The sequence below is a fragment of the Mus pahari genome, chromosome X (assembly GCF_900095145.1).
Source record: "Mus pahari chromosome X, PAHARI_EIJ_v1.1, whole genome shotgun sequence".
NCBI classification, from domain to species: domain Eukaryota; kingdom Metazoa; phylum Chordata; class Mammalia; order Rodentia; family Muridae; genus Mus; species Mus pahari.
Window position 1 is genome coordinate 71,782,515 of NC_034613.1, and position 23,773 is coordinate 71,806,287.

The window sequence follows — 23,773 nt, forward strand, 5'->3', positions numbered from 1 at the left end:
ACACACACACACACACTATATTTTTTGATGGGAGAATATAGTATAAATAATCACAATGAAAATTATAATTTCATATGATAAATTCAAGAATAAATAGAGGCTGCTAGTAATGCATATTAAATGCTAAAGAATTTATATTAAAACTTTATGTGATATTTGAAATGCAGCTTAAAATATTATTACTCACATTAAATGTCAATATATGCTTTTATTCTTTGATATTTTCTTTGGATAGAGATGTTCATTTGGACAAGAATTTTAACATTAAGGTAAATCAACTTCACACTTTTCAGTGTTTAAGAGCTTGCATACTATATAAAAAACTTGATATGTTTATCAAACTGTTTCTTATTTATTTACGTAAAATTGTTTAAACTGCAAAGCTTTGGTTGAGAGGGGTTGTAGAAAACATGGAAACAAAAATAAGACAATCCACGCCCAGCTCCCAGTGCTGGAGCATTTAGAAGGAACATGGAAACGTCACACAATCCGATGTGCCACCACAGTCCATCCTGTTTTACTTCTTGGATAATGAAGAGACTATGAATACCCAAGACACTTACCTTGTCTTCCTTCTCTTTGAACTTGTTCTGGCATTAGACGCTAGGTATTTGGAAATCAAGTGTATGGGCCTTACAGACTTTTTTTTTTTTTAATCTTGAATGAATATAGAAAGTTAAATGGACTTAGGAGTGAGCTTGAGAAGAGATATTGAAGAATCTGATGGAGAATAATGGTGCCAGTGTGATAAGTGACAGCGGGTGACTCTGATTGGAAACCTCTGGGTTCTGCAGTAGCCTAGTTATTACAAGATAAATGCTTAACATAAGCTCTCTTATAGCAGCCAATTGTTTTAAAGGAATAATTTGGATGACTGGGTGGTAATAAATGCAAAATAAGAAGAGGACCATGACTTCTACAAAATTGGATGGATCAATTGTGACCAAGTGTTAACCATGCACTGGTAACTACTCTACACTTCTCAGACTATGATAGTCAGAGAAGAGTCAATAATCTACAAGTGAGGTTGCCACTCAAATTATCTTAAAATAATTTTATTGTTCTGACTCATGAAATGTAGAAATGAAATATAAACCATGTTGAAAAATAGATAATGAAAAGTGAATCAACCTAGGAGCTGGAGTGACAGTTCCTTTATTAAGAATACTGACTGCTTCTCTGGATAAGCCAAGTTCCACTCTTAGAACTCAGATATGCCTCAGAACTCAAAGCTAGCTCTAACTCCAGCTCCAAGGGATCCCAATACCCTAATCTGGCACATATTTGCATAGACACATACACACAGAGACCCTTAGAGACACAGACAGACACCTGGATAAACAGACACAGACATACAGTCACACAGGCACACAGTCACAGATGCACACACACACACACACACACACACACACATACATACACACATACGAACACACCATAAGAAAAGAAAATTTTAATTAAAAATTAATCCTAGTCTCACCAATATAAAACTGTGCTAACTTATACTTCAATATTTAAGACTCTTATTCAACAGCAGCATTTGATTTCTAGTGTTCATTTGATTTCAGGTGTTTATAAGACATAATTTTTAAATAATTCTTTCTTAAAGGACATAAACTCTTGAAGTTTATTTTGAGACCACTTTTGTTTATGACTAATTACAATTAAATTCTAGATTACATGTAAACTTGCAAAACATCCCCATCTTTATTTAGTTGCTCAATTGTGTATTTTATTTGTGTAACTCTATAATACTATTAATTATTTTTATAGTTTAAGATTATTATTAATTGTTTCATTTATTTACATACCAAATGTTGCTCCTCCCAGTCCCACCTCACAGAGTTCTTCCACATAAACTCCCTTCCATTTGCTTCTGAGTGACACCCCCTAATCCCCATTCACTGGGGCATCAAGTGTACACAGGATTAGTTAAAATCCTCTCTCCCTGAGGCCAGACAAGACAGTTCTCTGCTACATATGTTCTAGGGACCTAAGACCAGCCTGTGTATGCACTTCAATCTCACTTTCCTTTTTTTATTAGATATTTTCTTCATTTATATTTCAAATGCTATCCTGAAAGTCCCCTATAACCTCCCCCTGCCCTGCTCCTCAACCCACCCATTTCTGGACCTAGCATTCCCCTGTACTGCCATATAGTTTTCACAAGACCCAGGGGCATCTCTTCCCAATGATGGCCGACTAGGCCATATTCAGCTACATATGCAGTTAGAGATACGAGCTCTGGGATACTGGTTAGTTCATATTGATATTCCTCCTATTGGGTTGCAGACCCCTTCAGTTCCTTGGGTACATTCTCTAGCTTCTCCATTGGGAGCCCTGTGTTCCATCCAATAGATGACTGTGAGCATCCACTTCTGTGTTTGTCAGGCACTGGCATAGCCTCACAAGAGACAGCTATATCAGGGTCCTGTCAGCAAAATCTTGCTGGCATATGCAATAGTGTCTAGGTTTGTTGGCTGTTTATAGGATGGATCCTGGGTGGGGCAGTCTCTGGATGGTCCTACCTTCCATCTCAGATCCAAACTTTGTCTCTGTAGCTCTTTCCATGGGTATTTTGTTCCCCATTCTAAGGAGGGATGAATGATACACAATTTGGTCTTCTTTCTTCTTGAGTTTCATGTGATTTACAAATTGTATCTTGGGTATTCTAACTTTCTGGGCTAATATCCACTTATCAATGAGTGCATATCATGTGAGTTCTTTTGTGATTGGGTTACCTCACTCACAATGATGTCCTCCAGATACATCCATTTGCCTAAGAATTTCATAAATCTATTGTTTTTAATTGCTGAGATTGTGAAAATGTACCACATTTTCTGTATCCATTCCTCTTTTGATTGACATGTGGGTTCTCTCTAGCTTCTGGCTATTATAAATAAGGCTGCTATGAACATAGTGGAGCATGTGTCCTTATTACAATTTGGAAGATCTTCTGGGCATATACCCAGGAGACATATTGCTGGATCTTCAGGCAACTGTGATAAAAACTGCAGGGTACTGGTACAGCAACAGACAGGTAGATAAATGGAATAGAATGGAAGACCCAGAAATGAACCCACACACCTTTGGTCACTTGATCTTTGACAAGAGAGCTAAACCCATCCAGTGGAAAAAGGACAGCATTTTCAATAAATGGTGCTGGCACAACTGGCAGTTATCATGTAGAAGAATGCAAATTGATCCATTCTTATCTACTTTTACAAGGCTCAAGTCTAAAGTGGATCGAGCAACTCCACATAAAACCAGAGACACTAAAACTTATAGAGGAGAAAGTGGGGAAAAGGTTTGAAGATATGGGTACAGGGGCAAAATTCCTGAACAGAACAGCAATGGCTTGTACTATAAGATCAAGGATCAACAAATGGGACCTCACAAAATTGCAAAGCAATTCTTACAATTCTGTAAGGCAAAAGACACTGTCAATAAGACAAAAAGGCCACCAACAGATTGGGAAAGGATCTTTACCAATCCTAAATCTGATAGGGGACTAATATCCAATATATACAAAGAAATCAAGAAGCTGGACTCCAGAAAAATCAAATAAACCTATTAAAATTGGGGTACAGAGCTAAACAAAGAATTCTGAACTGAGGAATACCGAAGGGCTGCGAAGCACCTGAAAAAAAGTTCAACATCCTTAATCATCAGGGAAATGCAAATCAAAACAACCCTGAGATTCCACCTCACACCAGTCAGAATCATTAAGAAAAAAAATTCAGGTGACAGCAGATGCTGGCAAGGATGTGGTGAACGAGGAACACTCATCCATTGCTGGTGTGATTGCAAGCTTCTATAACCAGTCTGGAAATCAGTCTGGTGGTTCCTCAGAAAATTGGAAATATTACTACTGGAGGATCCAGGAATACCTCTCTTCAATCTCATTTAAAAGTGGGAACAAAATAATCATAGGAGGCAGAAGGAGGGATCTGGGCAGAAGAGGAGAAGTGGAGGAGAAAAGGGGAGCAGAATCAGTCTTTTGGAAATATAGGAGAGAATCCCAGAGTGTCAGGAATACAAATGGAAATATGCAGCTGCTGGGCCATGGGGAGACCTTGGATGGGGAGGGCTCACAGGACTCAATGTGCATTATCTTGGATGAAATGCTCAACAGTGGGTGTCTTAGGGTTTCTATTCCTGCACAACATCATGACCAAGAAGCAAGTTGGGGAGGAAAGGAATAGAATGGCTTACATTTCCATACTGCTTTTGATCACCAAAGGATGCAGGACTGGAAATCAAGCAGGTCACAGTACCAAACTATTGGTTGGGAGCTGATGCAGAAACCATGGAGGGATGTTCTTTACTGGCTTGATTCCCCTGGCTTGCTCAGCCTGCTTTCTTATAGAATCCAAGACTACCAGCCCAGAGATGGTCCCACCCACAAGGGGACCTCCCCCTTGATCACTAATTGAGGAAATGCCCCACAGCTGGATCTTGGCATTTCCCCAACTAAAGCTCCTTTCTCTGTGATAACTCCAGCTGTGTCAAGTTGACACAAAGCTAGCCAGTACAGTGGGTATATGAAACTAGAAGAAACCACTTTCAGTAATTAGACAGGGACCCAGTGGAAGGACAGGGACACCAACCCACCTCCAAAATGTTTGACACAAAATTGTTCCTGTCTAAAAGAAATGCAGGGATGAAAATGGAACAGACTGAAGGAATGACCATCATATGACCAGTCCAACTTGGGATGCATCCCATGGTCAGGCACCAAACCATGTCACTATTACACCTACAATGTTGTTCTTGCAGACAAGGCCTACCATGGATGTTCTCTAAGAGGCTCTACCAGCAGCTGACTGAGACAGATGCAGATACTTACAGCCATCCATTGGACTGAGGCCCATGACCCCTATGGAAGAGTTAGGGGAAGGATTGAAGGAACTGAAGGGGATGACAACCCCATTGGAAGAACAACAGTGTCAACTAACTGGCTCCCTGGGTGCTCCATGAGACTAAGCCACCAACCAAAGAGCATATTATTAGATCTTAAAGACAGATTTTACTTTAAACAACTAGTTAGAAAACTTGTTGGGGCTATGATTCACTATGTCCATCACAGTACCAAACTATTGTTTCAGGTTTGTTTCTTACAAGAATATAATGATGTATTAAATGCAAATTAAATCCAAATACAAGGCTATAACTGTTCTTTCCACTCTTTGTCTCCCTGTCTCTCATAACTATATAATTCATTTCCCTTTCTTTGGGAGTTTCTCCCTTCCTACCTAGTCCCTTACTGGATACCTAACATCTTTGGTTATATAAGTTATGAAATATCTGTCAAATGCCTAAAAGCTAACATCCACATATAAGTGAAAACATTTTGTTTGTTTGTTTGTTTGTTTGTTTGTTCTTGGTCGATGTTACCTCAATTGTTTTTTAGTTCCAACTGTTTGTATACAAATTTCATTGTTTTTAGCTGAATGATATGCCATTTGGGGATTATAGCATATTTTTATTATCTATTCAGTAGTTGAAGACATCTAGGCTGTAATGCCTGGTTATAGTGAACTGAGCAGCAATGAGTGCAGATGAGTCCTTTGGTATAGCTGGATCTTGAGGTAGATTAATCCCCACATACCTGAAGAGTTGCCTCAATGATATTTATAGTGTTCCCTTTCCTCATACCTTCAACAGCATGAGTTTTCACTTCTTTTATTAATCTTGGCCATTTTGATTGATATAAGATAGTTTTGATTTGCATTTCCATGATACTCTAATATAGTATGTTCTTTCCCATTTCCTTGATGACTAAGGATGTTGAACATTTAATTGTTTATAAGCCTTTTGTGTTTAGCTTTTGAAAATTGTTTAGTTCCAGCTCGTATTTAATTGAGCTATTTGTTACTTTTATATCCAATATGGTTTTTTTTTAGTTCTTTTAAAATTATTTTAAATATTAACCCACTATTAGATGTGTAATTGGCCTTTTCCTATTCTGTATCCTGCTGATTTGCTCAAATGATGGTGTCCTTTGATGTACAGTTACTTTTTTATATTATTTGATTAAATTTTGTTGATTTTAGAAGATGTGCTATCAATTGAATCAATGTGATATCAAAAGATGTGCTGTTGAAGGAATTCTTTTCTTGTATCAGTGAATTCAAAACTATTATTTCCATCTGTCTCTTCTATCAGATTTAAGTTCATTGGCCTTTTATTGAGGTGTTTGATCCATTTGAAGTTGAGTTTTGTACAGAGTGATAAATATGGATTTTTTTATTCATCTACATGCAACAATATACTTTGACTAGCACTATTTGTAGAAAATGCTTTCTTTTCTCCAATGTGTATTTCTGGCTTATTTGTTTAAAGAAAACTCCTGAGTCTATAAGGGGATGAACTTACGTTTGAGTTTTCAATTTGATTCTATTGGTCAACGTATCTGTTTTTATGGCAATACTCTGCAGTTTTTATTACTATAGTTCTGTAATACAATTTGAAATCAGGGGTGGTAATCCCCCCAGCAGTTCTTTTAGTATTCAGGATAGTTTGATCTATTCTGAGTTTTGCTTGTTTCCATATGAAGCTGAAAATTATCCTTTCAATTTCTGTGAAGAATTGTGTTAGAATTTTGACATTGATTGTATTGAATTCAGAGGGCACTTCTGTAGGATGTTCATTTTTAGTCCATGATCCATGAGCATAGGGCATCTTTCATCTTCTGATATTTTTTAAAATTATTTTCTTCAATGTGAAGAAGTTTTTATCAGCAATTGTTTAAATTGCTTGCTTGGTGTTACCACAAGATAATTTATATTATTTGAGGCTGTTCTGAAAGGTGGTATTTCCTTGATTTCGTTTTCAGTTCATTTGTCATTTGTATATAGAAGGGCTAGAGATTTTTGTGAGTTAATTTTGTATCCATCTCTTTTGCTGGAAATGTTTATCAGGCACAGGAGTGCCTTGTGGAAGTTTTAGCACCACTTATTCATACAATTCTATCATCTGCAAATAAGGATAATTGAATGCTTCCCTTCTCATTTGTGTGCCCCCTTGATACCCTCCATTGTCCTACTGCTCTGCATAAGATTTCTGATAATATAATGAATAGGTATATAGATAAAATGACCTTAGTCATGTGCCTGACTTTAGTGTTCCTCTTTGGTTTTTTGTTTGTTTTTGTTTATTTGTTTTTGCATGTGGCCTGTGGGCTTGCTGTAAATTGTCTTTGTTATATTTAACATTATATCCTTTGTATCTCAATTCTCTTCAAGACTTTTATCATGAAATAATGTTGGATTTTGTCAAAGGCATTTTCAAGTCCCTTCTGTAGAGTTGGATTGGTGGATAGACCCTGCCAACATCTAATTTTATGTTAAAATATTTTTCTGCTTCTTTCTGTTGTGATTGATACTTTTGCTGGCTACAGTACTCTGGGCTAGCATCTGTGGTCTCTCAAGCTTGCAAAACATACATACAGACCTTTCTGTGTTCAGAAACTACTTTCAGAAATATGCCATTATTCTAATTTGTCTGCCTTTATGTCTGATGTGTTCTTTTTCCTTAGGAGCTTTTAATATCCTTCCTTTGTTCTCCTTGTTTAGTGTTCTGATTATTTTGTATCTTGGGGAATTTCATTTTTTTAAGGTTGAAAAATGGATTCTTCTTTTATTCAATATATCCCAACTAGAGATTAACCTTCCTCCACTACTTTCCTTACTCTCCTTTCCTCCAGATCCAAATCCCCCTCTATTTCCCTTCAGAAAGGAATAGGCCTACAAGAGAAAACAATCAACCAAAACAAAACAGGATAATAAGACAAAGGCAAAGCCCTTGCATCAATGATATACAAGGCAACCCAACAGGAGGAAAAGAGTCCCAAGAACAGGCAAAACTGTCAGAGGCACACCAGCTCCCACTTTTAGGATTCACACAAAAACACCATGTCAACAGCCATAACATATATAGAGAGAAGACATGGTGTAGAGCCATGAACATTCCACTTGGTTTCTGTTAGCCCATATGAGCCTTGCTTAGGTGATTCAATGGGCCCTTGAATGTTTTCCTGGTGTACTCCATCCTGTCTGACTCCACTCCTTCTTCTGTATGATTCCTTGAAAAGTGCAAGTTAGCCTCCCTCTCTGCATAATATATGGCTCAGGGTCTCTGGACCTGCTGCCATAAGCTGCCAAAGGAAGCCTTTCTGATGATGACTGGACTGGACAAGGCACAGATCTATGAATAGAGAAGAATATCATTAATAATGATTTTCATTGACTTGGGTAATGGCAGTCTTGTTTGCTTCTGCTCTAGATCTCTGTGATATCTAGTCTTCAGTTCCTGTCCATCCAGGCAGTATAGAGCATGGGCTTGCTCTTGTGACATGGGCCCCAAGTTAAACAATGTTTCTCTTCCATAGCTTGAAGAATACCTTCTTGTCTCAAAGAGACTAGAATGTAAGGGTGAAGTCTCCAATTCCCCACAGCCCAAGCACTTTATGTTCAATGAGCTGTATAGAAATTGCCCTTGGCAATGGGACACTGCTGTCAGTTTCAGAGAATGTCTCTCTATCTAAGCATCAGCCTGAATTGTTTCAAGATCTCTCTAGAACACCCCACCCCTAGTCAACAACTAAATATAATCCAGTCCTACCAATAGAAGATGACCTGCTAATATTCCTTTCCTCCAATACTAGAACACATCACTAGTTTCACCCTCATAGATTACTAGTAAATTCCTCTCAAATAAGTTTTTACACTGCCGTCCAATTGCCCTCTAGTCCCACATGTTTCTTCCCCACAGTCTCTCTCCATCCCTCCTCCACCTCATTCCTTCCCCTCTCATTCCCACCTGCCACTAGTTCACTCACAGAATCTAGACTATTTGCTTTTCTGATAGAGAGCAGAATATCCCCTGCAGAGTGCTTCTCTTTACCAAACTCCCAGGATCTGTGGGTCATATCCAGATTAAAACTTAATTAACAGTAAATATCCACTTATAATTGAATGCATACCCTAGTTTTCTTTCTCTGCCTGCATTCCCTCACTTAGGATTATTTACTTTTTAGTAGCATCAATTTTCCTGCAAAATTGATGATGACATTTTTTTAAAAGATAAAGAATACTCCATTGTGTAAATATACTACACTTCCTTACCAATTCTTCATTTGAAAAATACCTAATTTTTTTCCACTTTCTAGATATTATGAACAAATCCACAATGACCATAATTGACCAAATGTCTTTGTGATAGGATGGAGCTGCCTTCGGGTATATATCCAAGAGTGGTATAACTGGGCCTTGACATAGACCAACTTCCATTTTTTTAAGGAACCATATAAGTCTTCATAGAGGCTGTACAATTTGCCACTCTGAACAGCAACAGAAGAATGTTACCCCTGCATCAAATCCTTGACAATGTGAGCTAATAATTCTGTTATTAGTCTTAGCCATTATGACAGGTATAACAGAATCTCAAAGTAGTTTTGATTTTCATTTTATAGAGAGTTAAGGATGTCCAACATTTTGTTAATTGTTTCTCAGCCATTTGAGAGTCCTCTGTTGAGCATTCTCTGTTTAGATCTGGAACTCATTTTTAAATGAGATTATTTTGTTTGTTGATATGTAGTTTCTTGGATTTGTATATATTTTAAATGTTAGTCCTCTATCATATATAGGGTTTTTTTTCATTTTCCAATCTGTAGGCTGCTTTTTTTGTCCTATTGACAGTGTATTTTGCCTTACAGATTTTTTCAAGTTCATGAGGCTCCAACTTTTTAACAAGCAACATGAATTCTATATTGACATTTCATTCTAAATAATAAACATCTAAAATAGGTTCTGTTCTTCTAACTCTATGACTATGACTGCATCTTCTGGAAGATTACGTTGCCAGAGGTCTCCTTTGGATGTGGGGAAGATCTGGATATGATAGAGACATTGGTTTCTCCTTGGGACCTATAAGCAGCTTTGTGGAGTTGCTCAGCAGGAACCTCGGCTCTCACAAGGGGGTGAAATGCAACTCCAGCAGGCCTGCAAAGATATGGACAGAATCCTCAGTCCCAAGCCCAGAAGAACACAGACACTGCAAGGGAGGCTGAGATGTTACATTATTGAGGCTTTCACATGCCATTCTTGCCTAGTTCAGGAAGGTGGTCTGTCTTAGGTCCAGACGGGCTAGTCTCAATGGTTTCAAAGGAGTCAAATTGAGTTCCATGGGGTACAGAATTTGGGAAGAGAAAGATTTCACAGGATCCACAATTATTCCAACTCTCTGACACTAATAGGGGGTCTGGATCTTCTCAGGACAGCAAATGGATTCAGTGGACCACACCAAAGGGGCTGCTGGTTAGTATGAGCATGGTGTGAGGGATTCTTGAGTGGGTTTACCTCTAGGGAGGTGGCTGGTAGGATCTCCAGATGGACACTGCTTATAAGAGCCTTCTCCTATGCTTTCAGGTAGGCGTGATAATTTTAGATTTAATCCAAGACTGAATCTCTTCACTGTTCTTGTAGGCCCTGAGGAAATTACTTTGGTCTTATGCATTAGTATAATCATCTAGGTTCAGAATCTAATCTGGTCCTGCTGTGTATCATATTCCAGCACATTGATGATCATGCCATTCTCCACAGAGACAGCTTTCAAAAAGAATTTTCCTGGTTCCATCCTTAGATTCATACTGGAGGACAGTTCTTTATTGCTCTTCCATGTGGCTGGCAGTCGTTCTCACTTACCACTGGGATCTGTCTGCTTGCTGGTGCCCAAACAATATTAGCCTTTGGCACCACTTCATAGTGCAGGAAACAGATGAGGAAATCCTGAGGGCAGCTCATAGTCAGAATGGCTGATGCAAAGAGAACCTCCAAGGCCAACATGAATACTCAGGACTTCTGTGTGAAAGGGAAAAATGGAGGAAACTGCAGCAAGCTGCTGCCTAAGAGGAGCAGGGCTGTGAGCAGAGGCTCCTGCTCCGGCTCCTGCCTTCGCACTGGGCTTTGTCTTCATATGCCAAGGTTCCATTTTTTAATTGTTGATCTTAGTCTCCATGGTACTGGTGTTCTATTCAAGAAGTTGTCTTCTATGCTCATGCATTCAAGGCTAATTTCTCTTTTATCAGGTTCAGTGTGTCTGGTTTTATGTTCAGGCCTATTATCCACTATAATTTGTATTTCATACAGGGTGATAGATACGAATCTATTTGCATTCTTCTAAATACTAACATCCAGTTTTACCAGCACCATTTGTTGAAATGCTTTCTTATTTTCTATTTTCTATTTCTGGTTTCTTTATTTTTAAAAAAATCAGTGTCCATAGGCATATGGATTTATATCTGGGTCTTCAGTTTGATTCCATTGATCAACAAGTTCCTATCTTAACCAATATCATGTGGCTGTTATTACTATAGCCATGTAGTAACAACTGAAGTCAGGAATGTTGATACTTTCAGAAGAGCTTTTATTGTTCAGAATTGTTTTAGTTGTCCTGGTTTTTATTTTGTTTTATTATTATTATTATTATTATTATTATTATTATTATTATTATTATTATTTGACTTTGACATACGAAGTTGAGAATTGTCCTTTCAGGGTCTGTAAAGAATTGTATTGGAATTTTGATGGGTATTTTGCTGAATCTGTAGATTGTTTTGATAGGACAACCATTTTATCAAGTTAATCTTATATATGCATTAACATGGGAGATCTTCCCATCTTTTGATATCTTCTTGAATTCCTTTCTTCAAAGTCTTTAGGTCATACAGGTCTTTCATTTATTTGGTTAGTGTCACTCCAAGATATTTTATATTATTATGAATGGTGTTGTTTCACTGATTCTTTCTCAGACTGTTTGCCATTTGAATATAGGAAGGTTATTTTTTTTTTCTTTTAGTTTATATTGTATCCAGACACTTTGCTGAAAGTGTTTATCAACTGTAGGAGTTCCTGGTGGAATAGAGTCACTTATGTATACTATCATATAATCTGCAAATAAAAATGCTTTGACTTCTTCCTTTCCATTTTATATCTCATTGATATCCTTCAGTTGTCTTACTGCTCCTTTCTAAAATATCAAATTCTATATTGAATAGGTAGAGACAGAGTTAACAACCTTGACATGTTACATATTTTAGTGAAATTTCTTTAAGTAATTTTCCATTCACTTAAGTTGATGTTCATTACAGGCTTGCTGTAAAATTTCCTTCTAATAATTAGGCATGACCTTTGTAACCTTAATCTCAGCAGAACTTTTATAATGAAGTCTTGTTGGATTTTATCAAAGGACTTTTCTGTATCATGTGTTTTATTTTTCTTCCATTTTAAAAAATATAGTCAATTACATTTACTTATTTGTGTATGTTGAACAAACCATTCATCTCTGGATTTAAGCTTACTTGATCATGTTGAATGATCTTTTTGATATGCTCCTGGATTTGGTTTGCAAGTATTTTATTGAGTTGTTTTTTTTTGTTTTTTTTTTTTTTTGCATCTATGTTCATAAGGAATTTTTTTTCTGTAATTTTCTTTTTTGCTGATCCTTAATGCATATTTTAATCAGGATAACAGTAGCCTCATAAAATTAATCAATGTTGCTTCTGTTTCTGTTTGCTGGAATAATTTGATGAGTATTGGTGTAAACTCTTTTTCTGGATATCTGCTAAAATTCTATTGGAAGACTATATGGGCCTGAGTTTGTTTTTTAAGTTGGGAAACTTTGATGACTGTTTCTATTTCACTAGGGATTATAGATCTATTTAAATTGTTTATCTGATCTTGATTTCATTTTGGAAAATGGTACCTATCAAGAAAATTATCCATTTCTTTTAGATTTTCTAATTTTGTGAAATACATTTTTTAAAAACTATGTCCTGATTCTCTGGATTTCCTCAATGTCTGTTGTCAATATACATGTTTGTTTCTGATTTTGTTACTTTGCCCATTCTGTCTTCCTTTTACTTAGTTTGGATAAGGGTTTGTCTATAATGTTGATTTTCTCAAAGAACCAACACTTTATTTCATTGATTCTTTTTATTGTGATCCTTGTTTCTATTTTATTGATATCAGCCCCACATTTGATTATTTCTTGCTGTTTTTCAAAGATGGATTAATTTTTTGAAAGCTCTCATGTGTGCTGTTATTGCTATGAAATCTCTCCATTTTTTTTTTTTAATCTGGGAATTTAGTGCTATGAACTTTCCTCTTAGAACCTCCCTCATTGTATCCCTTATTTTGGGTATATTACATATTAATTTTCTGTATTGACCTAGTTGTTGTTTAGTAGAGAGTTGTTTGATTTTCATGAGACAGTGAGCTTTCTGCTATTTCTGTTGTTTTGATATTCAGATGCAATCCAAGGTAGTCTATTAGGATGCAAGGGGTTATTACAGTTTTCTTGTGCTTGTTTGTGTCTGAGTATATGGGCAATTTTGAAGAAGGTTCCATGAAGTGTTGAGAAGAAGGCATACTATTCTAGAAGTTTCACTTGGGTTAATGGCCTGTTTCTTCCAGTATTTCTGTATTTAGGTTTTTTTGTGTGGTGTGTGTGTGTGTGTGTGTGTGTGTGTGTGTGTGTGTGTGTGTATGAGCTATCAATCTGCAAGAGTGGGAAATTGAAGTTTTATACCATTAGTGTCTCAGGTTCAATGTGTCATTTAAGTTGTAGTTGTGTTTCTTTTGCAAACTTGAGTGCTATACTGGCTGGTTTGGTGTGTCAACTTGGCACCAGTTGAAGTTATCACAGAGAAAGGAGCCTCCCTTTAGGAAATGCTTCCATGAGATCCAGCTATATGGCATTTTCTCAGTTAGTGATCACAGGTGGGAGGGCCCATTATGGGTGGTGCCATCCATGGGCTGGTAGTTCTGGGTTCTATAAAAAAGCAAGCTAAGCAAGCCAGGGTAAGCAAGCCAGTAAGCAGCATTCCTCCATGGCCTCTGCATCCATGCCTGCCTCCAAGTTCCTGGCCTGTGTGAGTTCCAGTCCTGACTTCCTTTGTTGATGAACAGCAATGTGGAAGTGTAAACTGAATAAACCCTTTCCTCCCCAACTTGCTTCTTGATCATGATGTTTTGTTCAGGAATAGAAACACCGACTAAGACAATTTGGTACCAGCAAAGTGGGGTATTCCTGTGACAACCTGACCATGTTTTTAAGAGGACTATGGAAGGAACTTTGGGCTGAAAGATCCATTGGGATGTTAAGAGCACTGTGGCATGTGTTGTATGTGCTTGGAAGATAATGTTGACTACAGTGCAGAAGATGGAGGTCTGACTTGTGAAATTTTAGAAGGAAGATTAAAGACTTATCAGGGCCTTTGCTGTTTGATTGTGACAATGCTGTGATTTTGGTCAGCTGGGACTGAATAATCAGCTGTGATTAACAAGATATCAGAACTACTAAAGTGAAACTTTTGCATTACTGGGACAATTGATGCTGGTTAGCTGGAACTAAGAAATTAGCAGTGATTAAGAGGAGACTAGTATCACTAAGTTGAAATCTTCTGGGAAGTGTTTCCTGAGAGCACAAAGAAGCTGTGTTACAGAGGCAGCCATGGTTGTATCTAGTGATGGCAGCTGGATCTTGGCAATGTATAAGAGTCATCCAGGTGGTACAGGTTTTGAAGGCATGAAGGGGTCATGAAGAGCAGCTGAGGCTCCGCACTGTGAGAGGTCATGGAAGGTCATTGGTGAAGGTGCAGCTTCAGATGCAATTGATGGCTCAGGACTGATGGGGTCATCCAAAGGAGTTTAAGCTTGATACCATGAAGAGGGCCTGTGATAGGGCTATTGGTGAAACCTAGTTGCAGCAGAAGACAGCAGAGTTTTGGAGATGCCAGTACCATAGGATGACCACCAAGAACAGCAGTAGCAGTGGTGTACAGGCAGCTGGAGCCTAGAAAACAAAATGTATATTGCAAAAGCAGAGCTAAACGTGACCCAAGCCCTTGAAGGAGCCTAGAAGATTGTGAGTGGATCCCATACACTGGGCAGTTCAAGTTTGATTTTGGTTTGATTATGACCATACCCTGATAATTTTCCCTCTAGAAGTAAGAAAATATTTTAGTGGAGTCCACATTTAAGATACTTTGAATTGTAAATTCAAATTTGAATTTTAAAGGTACTGAATATTTTAAAGAAATTGAAGTTTTAATATGTAAAGACTGTGGGATTTTAAAGTTATTTAGATCTTGAGGATGGATAAGAACATAAGGATTAAGGCTTAATAGTGATGTGTTTGTGTGTCAAGTTGACAAAAGGTCATTTGTACTGGTTGGTTTTGTGAGTCAACTTGACACAAGCTAGAGTTATCACAGAGAAAGGAGCCTCTCTTGAGGAAATGCCTCCATGAGATCCAGCTGTAATGCATTTTCTCAATTAGTGATCAAGGGGGAAGGGCCGCTTGTGGGTGGCACCATCCCTGGGCTGGTATTTCTGGGTTCTATAAGAAAGCAAACTGAGCAAGCCAGGGGAAGCAAGCCAGTAAGCAGCATTCTTCCATGGCTTCTGCATCCACTCCTGCCTCCAAGTTCCCTATCCTGTGTGAGTTCCTGTCCTGACTTCCTTTGTTTATGAACAGCAATGAGGAAGTGTAAGCTGAATAAACCCTTTCCTCTCCAACTTGCTTCTTGGTCATGATGTTTTGTGCAGGAATAGAAACAATGAGACCTGTAGGGTTGCAGACCCCTTCAGTTCCTTGGATAATTTCTCTAGCTCCTCCATTGGGGTTGCTGTGTTCTATCCTATAGATGACTGTGGGCATCCACTTCTATATTTGCCAAGCATTGGCATAGCCTCACAGAGATAGCTATATCAGTGTCCTTTCGGGGGGGGGGAACGTATAGGGGACATTCAGGATAGCATTTGAAATGTAAATGAAGAAAATATCCAATAAAATAAGTTTTAAAAATTTAAAAAAAAAAAGAAACAATGAGACAAGTGCCCTTGTGTGTTGAGCATAGATGGTATGAATGGAAATGGCAACGTTGTAGAATTTTACTTTGATCCTTTCTTACTTTCTTTTGATTAGTTTTGATTTGAGATCTACTTTGTTAGATATTAAAATGGCTTTGATTGCCTAGAATATCTATCCCCAACACTTTACCCTGAGAAAGTGTTTATTCTTGTTATTAAGTTGTTTCTTGGATGCAGCAGTATGATAGTTCCTGTTTTTGCATTCATTCTGAAACTCAGTGTATTTTTATTGGGGATTTCAAATCATTATTATTGAGAGATATCAATGACTAATGATTGTTAATTCCTGTATCCAGTGAATGGACTTGATGTGGCACCAGTAAGCAGGCTGCTATAGCGCTGAGGGGAAGACAGTAGATATTATAATGTAGTACAAAAAGGACATTGAAAATTGTCTTCCTAGTCCTAGGAATTATGGTCACTGAGCCTCAATGGTAGAAGTTGTATTTACATATTGATGACGGACACAAAGGAATTGGGGTAGACTAGAAGAAAACATGGGACTGTAGGAAGGAGCAAGCTGGGTTAGAACAAAGGTCTGGCAGTGTCAGCATGGGGCTGTGGTAGTGTTGTAGGAGGCAATTCTGCAAGCAGGTAGATATTTATATCTTACCTGGAGTTCTAAATCAGGAGGAAGGTTGAAACTCACAAAACTGATAAGATTATTTTGATCTGCATGTATTTTAAAGTTGAACATATGGTTCTTAAACAATTTTTAAAATTTTAACATGCTTTAAAAATATAAAAATTATTTTTAAAAATCATTAGGGAGAAGATGCTAGTTATTCGAAGTAATTGTCTAGTACTCATTTTAATCAATATATATGTTTAATTTTAAAGGAAATATTACATTTTGTTTTAATTCACACATCCTATATAATGTTAGCTATTATATATGATAGTTGAAAATAAAATCTACAAATTTAAGATACTAAGAAAGTAATGTAAGTGTCAGAAAAAAAGGAATGGGTGGTGTCCACAAAACGTGTCCTATAAACCACTTTATTTCATCCATATTTTCAAATTATAGGCGATTCGACAGATCAGTTGAAAAATGGCGACACTTTCATTATGATATGAAGGTATTTAATCAATGGCTGAATGAAGTTGAACAGTTTTTCAAAAAGACACAAAATCCTGAAAATTGGGAACATGCTAAATACAAATGGTATCTTAAGGTAAGACTTTGAGATTTCCCTTTCCATGCTGGCTTTATTTTTGCAGCAATATTTTGCATATTTCACTACTGTAAGTTCAACTAAAAGGATGAATGAAATATATAATCCCTGACTTTATTGTTGCTCACTGAACATGTTATAAAAATCATGACATGTGTGCCTGAAAATTGTGCTATGACTGCTTTGTGAAAGGATGAGACCATCTCCCTGGGCACTACTGGTCCATCTGATGAACTGTTAAGTGTAACTTCATCTGGGATGCAGGAAATCATCTTACAGCAGAGAGTAGTGTGGTTTAGGTCTCTCTCTCTCTCTCTCTCTCTCTCTCTCTCTCTCTCTCTCTCTCTCTCTCTCTCTCTCTCTCTCTCTCTCTCTCTCTCTCTCTCTCTCTCTCTCTCTCTCTCTGTGTGTGTGTGTGTGTGTGTGTTTCTCTTATGTTGGAACCAGTTCAGAAGGAGAAGCTGTGGTATACTTAGTAGTAATGTAGTTACTTCAAATATCCATCATGATAAAATTATAGGTCTCTTTCTCTCAAGACAATGTGTGGTGATATAATAATATTTCTATACACCCTATTGACAAAGTGCCTTCTGAGACAGACTAGAGGCCAAAATAATGTCGAGTTAATTGTTAGTACTTATTGACTTTTTCTGGTTTATGTTAATGGAAATGCAACATATGGATTATAACCAGGGATTCATTTAATTTCAACTTGTGTCTTTTAATGTGAAGATAAAAATAAATTGAATTGTGGAGTATATAATTCAGTTGATTTAATATATAGATCTAATCTAAGATATATGGTTTATTATGTGAAGTCTTTAATATTTTTGTTGTTTTGTCTTCCATTATTCATGATGCTATTTTCATTCAAATGGGCTTGAAATGTGGCCAACATTTAACAACCAAAAATAATGGTTAAGATAGAAGAAAGCAAAGAAAATGGTAGCTCATTTACAAATTTAAACATTGTAAAATTCTAGATTCAATATGATATTAGAATTTGCAATTCTTTGTTCTCAAGTGGTCACCTAGCAAACTTATGTTCAGAAATTGAACATTCAAGCACATATTAAATTACAGGCTACATAAAGGTATTTTAATAGTTTTTAGTTATATATTAGCAATAAAATTTGTATACACATCGATGTTAATATACATTAAAGTCATTAATTTATGATCTTCTGTCTTATAGAAGATTCATTCTGAATAACACCAAAGTGATTGTTCAATTAAAGAAGCATAATGTGATTTCTGCCTGAAAGCCATATATATAAAATACTGTCATATAAAATATTCTTGAAGAGATATCTAAATTTTGGTAATTTTTAAAGATATCTGAAAAAGCATATATAATTCATCTATTTATAATGTTACAAATAAATATAATTATTCATTGTAAAATCACTGTGAATTAATTATAATGAAAAATGAGCAAAATAGAAGTAAAACTATAACTCCATTATACTTTCAATAGGTTGAGGAATTCTGGAATAAGGGCTTTGTTTATGTTATGTGCACTCCAATTGGTAGAATCTCTGTCCATAATATGGAATTGGCAGGGACAGGGAGGGCAACACTTGGGGTATAATTAAAATAATTAATTAATAAAAAAGAAGTGAGTTTTTGATCACGCAATTAATTTATGTGCTGAGAATACTTTTGTCTTCTCATTTATCTATTGATCATTGTATTTCAATAGTAGCATAATTTTCATCATTTTTAAATGTTTCAGTTTTTATTTATTTTAATCACTTTTTGTCACACTCACTGCCCCCTCCAGGTCACACCCTCTCACAATCCTTTCCCCATACCCTACCCCTTCTCCTCTGAGTAGGTGAGCCCCCCTCTGGGTATCCACCCCTACCCACCCTGGCACTTGAAATCTGTGAGGCTACACTGAGGCCAGAGAAGGCAGCCTTTCTAGTAGAATATATCCCACAGACAGGCAACAGGTTTTGGGATAGCCCCTGTTCGAGTTCTTTGAGACCTACATGAAGACCAAGCTGTACATCTGCTACATATGAATGGGGGGTTCTAAGTCCAGCCTGTATATGTTCTATGGTTGGTGGTTCATACACTGAGAGCCCCCAAAGGTTCAGATTATTTGACTCTGTTAGTCTTCCTGTGGACTTCCTATACCCTTCGGGGCTCACAAACATTCCTCCTATTCTCCCAAAAGAGTCCCAGTCTCTATCCACTGTTTAGCTATGGGTGTCTGTAACTATCCAGAGTCAGTCTTTATTTTAATTAAGGAACCAGCAAATGATTACATATTATCCCATTTAAAGTGGTAATATTAGTCACTACTATTCTACCCATTCTTTTTGGTGCTTACCCTACCCCAGCCATAATTTTATATAATTTTATTGTGAAGTTTAATGACACTTTTAGTGTCTAATCTTTGATTAATCCCCTTTGGTGTATATTATTAATGTCATATATTGCTATTGAAAATTTTTAGATATGAAATTTTGGTAGTTTTATACATTCCCTAGGTTTAATCAAATTTTCCTATTTAGAATATAGATATAGAATATAGAATATAGATGTAGAATATAGATATAGCAATTCTTAATTTCTGTTATGAACGCAACAAACTGTGCATATTTTGGTTACATTTCATTAATGTATTTTATTCTCAATATGAGTGCTATTTTAATGTGTCTTTAAATATCTTATAACTTGCAAATTTTATTAGGTGTTGCGAATTTTAATTGGGAAATGCTAATTTATCATTGAAATATACTTTATTAAGCTATCTTCTGAGACCCAGATAACATAGTGTGAAACAGCTTTATGTTTATAGATTTTCTTTTATACATAATTATTTGTTATTAGCCACCTATTTTTGTCTCACTACTGAGGAAATGTCTTTCTGTTTACTGTGATGCCTCTTAAATGATGGTTTGTTGTTGTTGTCATTGGTGGTGGTGGTGATGGTGTTTTTTTGTTTGTTTGTTTTTGTTGTTTTGATTTGTTTTAAATCCATAGTGGCTTGCAATAAAAATAAAACATCTGATCACAAATGTAGCTCCTTTGCCTAGTCTTTCATAGTTTTCTCAAATATACAAGCTGTTTAGGACCTACCTGAACACTAGGAAATAGTTTTCTTCAGATCTTCCTCAATGTCTTATTCTCTTTTCTACTAATCTGCCTTTTCTAGTAATATCTAACTACCACCCCACCACTCCCACCACCCCTTAGACTTTGAGTTCCATCTTCTGAAATCAAATTGCCTGGTGTTTGTTCTTAATGGGATGGCTTAAGAGTTTTCAGTCTTATTCTCCTGTCTCCTCTTGCAGCACATGAAGCTCTCTTATAGCAGAGGCTGCTACTGAAAATCAATTGACTTGTGCAGACCTGATGGCTGGTGATTGAGTTGTATAGGACATTAACTGTATTTGCTTCAGTGGATGTGATTTCTATCTACAATGGACTTTAATATTTAATTAGACATATGCTCTCTTAAAGCACTCTATATGAGCTAACTGGTATTCTATTAATACAGATTGATTGAAACCCTCTTTTTTTAAAGGCATATGGTGTAAAAGACTAAATTGGATACAAGAATGCTTTGTATATAGTCAGTTTTTACAGTGCTGATTTTACCAGCTGGCTGGTGAGTTTGAAGCCTTCTTAACAGCCCTGCTGCTGATAGAAACTTTGATGGAAAAATCACTTGAGTAAATATTTCTGCCATCTGTTGCCCTTTGTTGGGACCCCGGTGTTAAGAATAATTCATACATTGCTTGCCCTTTATTTTTCCCCAGCAGTAATAAAATTTCATGATTTCATTTTGCGGTCACAAAACCTATCCTCTTTTCTGTAGCTAGAGGACCTATACTAACACAAGGAAATTAACAAGAAAATTTACTGCAAGGGGTATTGGGTTTTAGTCACTTGTTTTAGGTTCACAGCCATGTATAATAAGATGGGGATACATTATAAAATGAGTGTTTCAGTATTATTACCTGGTAGTGGCATGGGAATTCAGTGACTTAGTATAGTTAAAAATTTAAGCACTTCCATTTTTTATTATTCTCTCATACAATACATCATGACTTCACGGTTTCCCCTCACTGCATTCCTCCCTGTTCCCCACCCCCACCCCATGATACCTAGCCTGTCTACTAGATCCACTCCTCCTCAATTTCCCTTTAGAAAGGAGCAGACCTCCCAGGGATATAAACCAAACATAGCATTACAACTTACAATATAACTAGGCACAAGCCCTCATTCTTCTTTTTTCTTTTTAAGATTTATTTATTTCATGTATATGAGTATACTGTAGTGGTCTTCAGACACACCTGAAGAGGGCATCAGATCCCATTACAGATGGTTGTGAGCCACCATGTGGTTGCTGGGAATTGAACTCAGGAACTTAGGAAGAGCAGTCAGGGCTCTTAACCCCTGAGCCATCTCACCAGCCCACAAGCCCTCATTCTTATGTAAATATTGTTAGGCATATTGCTGCTTAGAATGTGTACTACAGCGTCTTTGCTCTCATGCATCTTTTCAGAAGTAGTAAATAACAGATATATTGGAAATTTGGCACAGTGCAGAAATTCAGAGATGGGCTTTAAATCATAGGGCTATCATAAATAAGTGTATTAAAATAATTGGATAATGTCAGTGGCTTGTTTTTAAAGTTATGTTGTCCAGAATGACATCTTTAAGATGACAAATTGTTATACATTATGATTATAAAGAAGCAAAAACCACCATTGAAACAAAACATGATAACCACAGTAGTCAGGAGCTACTTAAAATGCAGGAAAGCCCAGCTGTCCTGAAGGGATTCCCCTTCTCGGCTTATGAGAGTATCAAGAGTAAGAGAAAAATGTGAAGGATAGTAACTACATATCTCAAATTGATAAAACTGCAAACAGTTCACATCAACATAGAAGTAGTGAGAAACAGAAATTGTATTTAATCATGTGCATAATTTTGCACATGTGTGTACGCAACAATGATTTGCAAAGAACACATTCTAGGCATTTCTACATACACATCTTGTGGTCCTTTTTAATATTATTTTTTCTGAATTTACTATTAATTTTCCTTTCTTTTGTGAATACTAACGAATATTGGCTTCCCAGCCTCCATGTCCCAAGATCACTTCTGTTTCCTTCTGTGCATTTCTTTCATGCATATTCCTACTATAATATAACTAACTAAACACACATTTTCTTAAAACTCTGAATTTATAGACAAACCAGTCACCCCTATGTACAGATATGAAGAAATATACGCACAAGATTGATTTCCTCTAAATTAGCCCCTTTTAAAACTTAATGATATTATTTTATAGTATTTGAGATATGTTTACATTCATGCTATCCATATTTTCCCATTAGAATAGAAAACTTACTTTCTTCATCAACAATATCCATCAGTATATGAAACAACTTTCATAAGCCTTTAATTCCCAATATTTTTAGAATGCTCAAATGCATTAGAGAATTGTGTTTCATGACAATATATCATTTAGGCAAAGCATCCTTTGTTTTTTTTTTTTTTTCCTGCTATAATAACCTTTACCCCATATCCAAAACCCAAACATCTCATATTAAAGTACTCTAACTACTTCCATGCCCATGACATTGTCATATAGTCTGGCAGTTGAACCATATAATGTTCCCATTGTCTAACCCATTGAAACATATTTTAGAATATTTCTCCATTTACTTATTTGAGGATCCATGGGAGGTCTCATCCCACAGCATGCATGTGGAGTTCATAAGAGATCTTACAGGAATTGGTTCTCTCTTCTGTCATTCAGTCCCAGCAATCTAACTCAACTGTTGAGGCTTGCTGGTAAATTATTTTCACCACTGAGCCATTTTGTCAGCACTGAATCAAACTGTGAATGTCCTAATTGAACAGAAATATTAATTGAGTCTACTGTGGTCAAAGCATACACTGAGAGCTACCAGAAACACAGAGATTGATTAAGAAGCTGTTTTTCTTTGAAAAACTCACAGCCTCTGTATTTCAGTATATCAATGCTAGGCAAGGTTCAGTGCAGTACAGTATGTAGACACTCTAAAATAGTACTTGATCTTGTCAAAGAAAACATGTTTGTTTCTTTGTTTACCCACTAGTAATGTCTCATGGCTCTTAATCATTCCTAATATTTTTGTATCACATGTCTGAAATTTCCAGGCTCACTTCAGAACACATTGCTTGGGGAAATAGTATGACCAGTAATGTGAAAAACAGCTCAGGAAAAGTGTAATTTGTGAGCAAAACACACAAAGAGAAAGAAAATATTCTAATATAGACATAAATTTTGAAAATGGTACAATTTACAAATTATAGTAGAAGATGCTTATTCACACTTGAGTGTGTTCAGGGTGAGCTATTCATCAAGTTGAATAGCAAGTATCTAGTTATAATAATGGCAAGTCTTCCTACTACATAACTGAATTCTTTGTAGGAGCCAGAAACATGAATTATTTGCAAACACCATAGTAAATAAAATGTAAAACCCTTGTTAATCATAAAAGGCTAATTGAGAGAACTGTGTTGGCTGCTAACTCATATTAATGTCCCCTGATAAAAATTAATGGAGGAAATATTCAAAACATGAGTAATAAAAATTTACTGAACATGTACTCTCTCTCTCTCACACACACACACACACACACACACACA

The 23,773-nt window shown here is 36.5% G+C and overlaps 1 protein-coding gene and 1 pseudogene across 8 annotated transcripts in view; one reads left to right on the top strand and one right to left on the bottom strand.

The window, feature by feature from the left end:
- The window catches only part of Dmd (dystrophin), a 2,621,826-nt gene that overhangs the window by 1,499,530 nt on the left and 1,098,523 nt on the right, over nt 1-23,773 (top strand). For all 8 annotated transcript variants that reach the window (XM_029534042.1, XM_029534043.1, XM_029534037.1 and 5 more), the window contains exon 44: nt 16,966-17,113. In XM_029534042.1, coding sequence (XP_029389902.1) covers nt 16,966-17,113 — 148 coding nt within the window. The remainder of the gene's footprint in view (nt 1-16,965; nt 17,114-23,773) is intronic.
- On the bottom strand, nt 10,094-10,847 carry LOC110313677 (annotated as a pseudogene).